At 56.2% G+C, this 5,487-nt stretch overlaps 1 protein-coding gene across 1 annotated transcript in view; it reads left to right on the top strand.

Annotated features, from left to right (window-relative positions):
* SDK1 (sidekick cell adhesion molecule 1) overlaps positions 1–5,487 on the top strand; it is a 661,119-nt gene that overhangs the window by 644,761 nt on the left and 10,871 nt on the right. Inside the window, exon 44 of the mRNA XM_007942892.1 lies at positions 1,678–1,807. Within this exon, the coding sequence (XP_007941083.1) occupies positions 1,678–1,807 (130 nt within the window). The remainder of the gene's footprint in view (positions 1–1,677; positions 1,808–5,487) is intronic.

Below are 5,487 nucleotides of genomic sequence, written 5' to 3'. Positions count from 1 at the left end.
TCCTCTAGGGGCGCTGTGGGTCAGAATGGACTCCACGGCAGTGGGTGTGGTTTGGGCTTTGCTTCTGTGAAGATTGACAGCCTTGGAGACCCTGTGGGAAGTTCCACTCTGTCCTCTAGGGGCGCTGTGGTTCGGAATGGACTCCACGGCAGCGGGTGTGGTTGCTTTGGTTTATGGTCCGAAGTTCTGCCGTTGTAAGGCAGGCTGCCCTCAAGCCCGTGCACAGAAGCCCAGACCAGGATGACCACCACACAGCCCTTTAGCCCTCGGCCCTGTGGTTTAGCAGGAAGTAAAGAATTCCCAGAGAAGACAGGTGACCTTGATGTGCCCTTGTATGGCAGAGTGCTGTCTCCTGGTCCCGTCTGTTGACCGGGGGAGGGGCCGGGATAGGGAAAGGGTCTTGAGCATCAGGTAAAAACCTGCGGATGCTTTTTGGAGGGGCTTCTTGGGCCCAGCATTAGGGTGCCTCTCCTCACTGGGTCAGACTGTGGTTTATCTATTTATTTATCATTTATTTATTTAACACCTTATTTCGTTTTTGTGGGGTGCAGAACACACACAGCGGATCGCACCCCAGTTCAGCAAACTCCACGTGTTCCACGCAGTGACACTGGTCACAGCCTTCAGTTGTGCAGCCGTCCTCCCCTCCCCCATTAACATAAACCCACTGCCCCCGAACTTCCAGCCTTCGGGATGGTTGCTGTCGGCTTGATTCCATACAGATGGTTCTTAGAAAGAGCGCCGGGCTGAAGGCAGGCTTTCTCTACTAATTACGCTAAGTTGTGGGTTTGTTTGAAGATGACTGGGGGGTATTTGGAGGAAAGGTTTAAAGATTGTCTCAGGGCAGTAGTTTCAGGGATTCATCCAGCCTCATGGCTCCAAAAGTCTGGATTCCATGAAAATCTAAAAATCTGTTCCACATTTTACCCCTTTTGGTCAGAATTCTTCTATAGAATCTTTGATCTAAACATTCAGTAATGGTAGCTGGGCACCATCCAGTTCTTCTGGTCCCATGGCAAACTTTGGTTTATTTTTCATTGAAAGGAAGTGAAATGACATACCATCAAGACAGACCAGAAAAGTTCCCACTTCCCCTTCGTTGTCTCCAAAACCCACAGACCGAGCAGTGGCCAGATCCGACCCATCCTGCTAAGCTTGGGAATCTCCAGTCCTCTGAGTGGTACTGAGGCCCACAGCAGAGAGGCCCCTCTTTCTCAGGGAGACAGGTCACTCAAGGCACCTTGTACCTGCAGCTGCCTCTCTGGGGGCCCCACCCGGGGACCTGCCCGCAACAAGGTGGCTTACAGCCCTGCACTGCTTGCCTTAGGGCCCACAGGACGGCAGTGGGAACACCCACTCGCTTATTTCATTTGGCCACTGGCAGGGCACATGTTTCTGTTGTATTAAAAAAAAAATGAAAAGACAATTGCACATAATTTCAAGACCAGGAAGGGCTTGTCACAGAGGAGTTTACAGTAGTACCTGCTCACCCCTCTTGCTCCAAGTGTCTCTTCTGTCCCCAAGGAGGGACACTCAGACCTTGAAGTGCACGCTGAAGACTAGGTGGTGGTGCAGTTTCGTGAGGCCAGCTGCCTTCTGGGAGGAAAAACAAAGAAGGTCACACAGTGGCTGGAGCCACCGGCTCGGGGTAACAGCTGCCCTGTGCCCCCTGCCTAGGTCCCCTCCCCGGCCCAGCCCGGGCGGCCTGCATTACTCAGATGAGGACATCTGCAACAAGTACAACGGAGCTGCGCTGACCGAGAGCGTGAACCTCAGGGAGAAGTCCGTGGACGCGTCCGGGTCGGAGGTGAGTGCTGGCGCCTGCTTCTGGGCCGCGACCGGCAGGCCTGACTCAGAGAGCAAGTCTTACTGGGGCCTCCAGGCCCGGCCGATGATAAAGGGCGCCACGGCACAGAGGAGGGGAGCAAAGGAAGGGCCTGGAACTAGCCCACAGCCCCTCCCGGGCCCCTCCGCCCCTCACACAGCACCTCAAAGCTGCTGCTCTAAGATCCACACGTGGGACAGGCCCACCTGTCAGCACGTGACTTCCGTGCTGGGGACGCACAGGCCGAACGCGGTAGCGTGGTGTGGAGTCAGCCCTGACCCCGGCGCCCCGCAGGGGTCAGAGTCGACCTGCCCTTGGAAGGTGCCTTACTTTTCTGTTTGTTCATCCCATTGGGTCCCTATATCCCACCCCTCTCAGGGACCAAGAACCCTAATGCTTTTGATTTTTCACTTTGTGCCGTGCTCTGAGAGGAGGTTGTGGAGCACAGCATCTTCCACTCACCGATCCCCACACGTCTTGTATCGACAGCGCCCCCGTCCATGGGGTTTTCAGAGGCTGAGTTTTCAGAAGGATCCCACCAGGTCTGTCCTCTGAGGCTCCTCTGGTAGGCCTGAACCCCCACCCTCCCAGTCAGCAACCCCTGCGTTCACCACAGGGCCACCCAGGGCTCCAGCACCATCCTAAAGGGAAAAAGCTCAGACCCGTGGTTCCAACCCATGGAGACCCGCGGGTCAGAGTAGAACAGGCTCCGCAGGCTTTCGGGTTTCTCAGACGTACGTCATCCGCCTTCTCTTGAGTTGCTTCCAGGCACTCGAACCTCCAACCTCTCAGTGCTAACTGTTTGCACCACCAGGGACTCCAAGAAATGCACTCGTCCACGTCTATGGAGTCAACTCTGACCCACAGCGCCCCTAGCTCACAGAGAAAAACTGCCCCCAGAGGGTCTTTCAAGGCTGTAAATCATTATGGAAGCAAAGCCCAAGCCACACCCACTGCAGTCGGGTCAGTTCTGACTCACAGCGCCCCTAACAGACACAGTGAAACTGCCCCAGAGGGTTTCCAAGGCGGTAAATCTTTACGAAAGCTGACTGCCACATCTTTCTCCTGAGGAGCAGCTGGTAGGTTCGAACCACCAAGCCTTTCACTAACAGCTTAGTGCTTAACCACAGCGCCACCAGGGCTTAAGAAGTGTGCCAGGCCGGGGTTGTTGAGCAGCGGGTGGGGGTGAGTGAGCGGCGCCTCAGAGACCGTGCGTCTGAGCTGGACGCGTTCACACGATCCAGCCCCGGGGTGACGGCGGCAGGCCGGTCCTGACGGAGGCGGCAGCAAGGTCAGCCTGCCCACAGTGGGCTCCCCACGGGTATTCTACACTCTGGCCTGCTTGCTTTCGGGGACCCACCCAGCGTTCTGGGCAGGTTACCCTGACACGTGGGGGTTCTACATGAAACCCCTCCGGGTAGGTGAGCAGGCCGAGCCCATCTGGACTTGTCCCATCCTGAGCGGGACCAGGAAGCCCTAAGAGGGTGTCAGGCTCCAGCCACGCCCGGGACCCAGGGCTGCACGTGTGCATATGGCATGGTAGTGGCACACGGCACCCACCAGGGAGCATGGCTTTGGTGCTGGGAGCAGGCATGAGGGGACGAGATGACATGTGTCCCCAGCAGCCGGGGGAGTGACCCCGGAGGGTTCCAAGAGGGGCTCCTGTGCATCCTGGGAAGGTCCCTTTCCCCGCGAGCTCGTGGTTGGTCTCAGGTCCCTCCCGTTGGCTGGCCAAGGTGGCAGGTGGGGCTGCGGCCCCCACTCAGCTCTCACGTCCTGAGTTCAGACCCAGCTAGCCTCCAGAGGCCAGAATCACCAACCCATGTGCTTTGCACACAGGCCGGCCTACCTCTGGCTTTCAGCATCTGAATCAGAATTTAATCTTGAATAAGTCTGACCTTCACTGTGACCTGAACCCAGGCCTTACTGAACCCTGAGACTCCACAGAATGGCTGCCTTCCCCTTATCGCCTGCAGACAAGCTCCACGGGAGCAGGCCAGCGCTGAGGCTGGGTGCACACCTCACAGTGTCTGTTCACCAACGACCTCAGGTGCACGTGTGCTCCGTGCACAGCACTTTGGGCTACCAAAGTCAGCAGGTGCATGACCCCGACACTGAGGGGCTGGCCCGCGGCATCCTGCCAAACAGACCTGCATTTCAAGCAGGGACTCCCAGTGCCAGCAGTTAGAGGCAGGCCCTCAGGGGACCTGGCTGGCATCTATCCTTGGCTCTTGTATCCTGTTTCTAAGGGCATAAGCATCTTGGACAGTGTCAGTGGCTTTGAGCTCTGCACAGGGCTGTTACCAGGTGCTTGTGTGTCGGGAAGGAGCCCTGGGCACAGTGGTTAGATGTTTGGCTGCTAACCGAAGCTCTTGGGTTCAAACCCACCAGGCGCTCTGTGAGAGAAAGATGTGGTAGTCAGCTTCCAAAGAGATTCCAACCCACTGCCATCGAGTTAATTCTGACTCATAGTGACCTGTAGGACAGAGTAGAACTGCGTGAAGGTTTCCAGGCTGTAATGTTTATCTTCTGCAGAGTGGCTGGTGGATTTGAAGGACTTTAAGCAGTGCACCACTCCATAAAGATTGCCGCCTTGGAAACCTACAGAGCGGTTCCACTCTGCCTGGCAGGGCTGCTGCAAGTTGAGTTGATGGCAGCAGATGGTATATGTCAGGGGCCCTGGTGGTGCAGCGATTAAGCACTTGGCTCCTAACCTAGGTTGGCGGTTCAAACCCACCAGCCACTCCAGGGGAGAAAAATGTGCCAGTTTGCGTCCATGAAGATTGCACCTTAGAAACCTTCTGGGGCAGTTCTGCTCTGCCCTGTAGGGTCGCTGATCGGAATGGATGCTGTGGCGGTGAGGTTTTTTTGTTTTGTGCCTGCTGTGACATCGTGGGCACCTGCCACGCACTTGCGGACATCCCTTCTTTAACTCTCCCACCAGCCCTGTGCGGTGGAGTGACTGTCCTGATTACTCAGACGAGGTCACCAAGGCTGAGGTCACCAGCAAGTAGTCAGGGGGACAGATGCACGCCTGGGTCCTGTGGCTTCGCCACCCACACCAGCATCTCCCGCCACTCAGCACTGGAGCTTAATGGCCACAAACCAGAGCAGGTGAAACTGCATTCACAGACGCACGCATCCGAACAAACTGTTCTTGCAAGCATCTCAGAACGGGCAAGCGGGAACCAGCCAGTCTGTTCCTCCTCTTGCCTGTGGGTGTTCCAGGGCTCAGAGCCAGCGGAGAGTGACCGCGGACTAGAAAGGGGCCCACAGCACACACGGTGTACTTCCTAATTCCTTTATGATTCTGTCACACACTGGCTATTTAGAAGGGTTTTGGTTTTTGGTTTTTAATTTCCTGGTATTTCTGAATGTCCCCAATTTCTTCTAATTATTGATTTCCACTTTTATTTCATTGCGGTGGTTGGGGAGCATACTTTGTATGTTGCCAGTCTTTGTAAACTTAGTGAGCTTGTTTGACTCCCGGGCGGTCTCTCCTGGAGACGGTTCCTCATGCGCCGGAGGGACGTGCTATTCTGCTGTGTCGGGGTCTCCGTCTGAGGGCCCGCTGGTTCACGGTGGTGTTCAAGGTCTCCGTCTGAGGTCCCACTGGTTCATGGTGGTGTCGGGGTCTCCGTCTGAGGTCCCGCTGGTTCACG

This window comes from Orycteropus afer, unplaced genomic scaffold, assembly GCF_000298275.1.
Source record: "Orycteropus afer afer isolate SDZICR_OR568_19922 unplaced genomic scaffold, OryAfe1.0 scaffold00006, whole genome shotgun sequence".
NCBI lineage: Eukaryota > Metazoa > Chordata > Mammalia > Tubulidentata > Orycteropodidae > Orycteropus > Orycteropus afer.
This window is presented reverse-complemented; position numbering and strand designations above follow the sequence as displayed.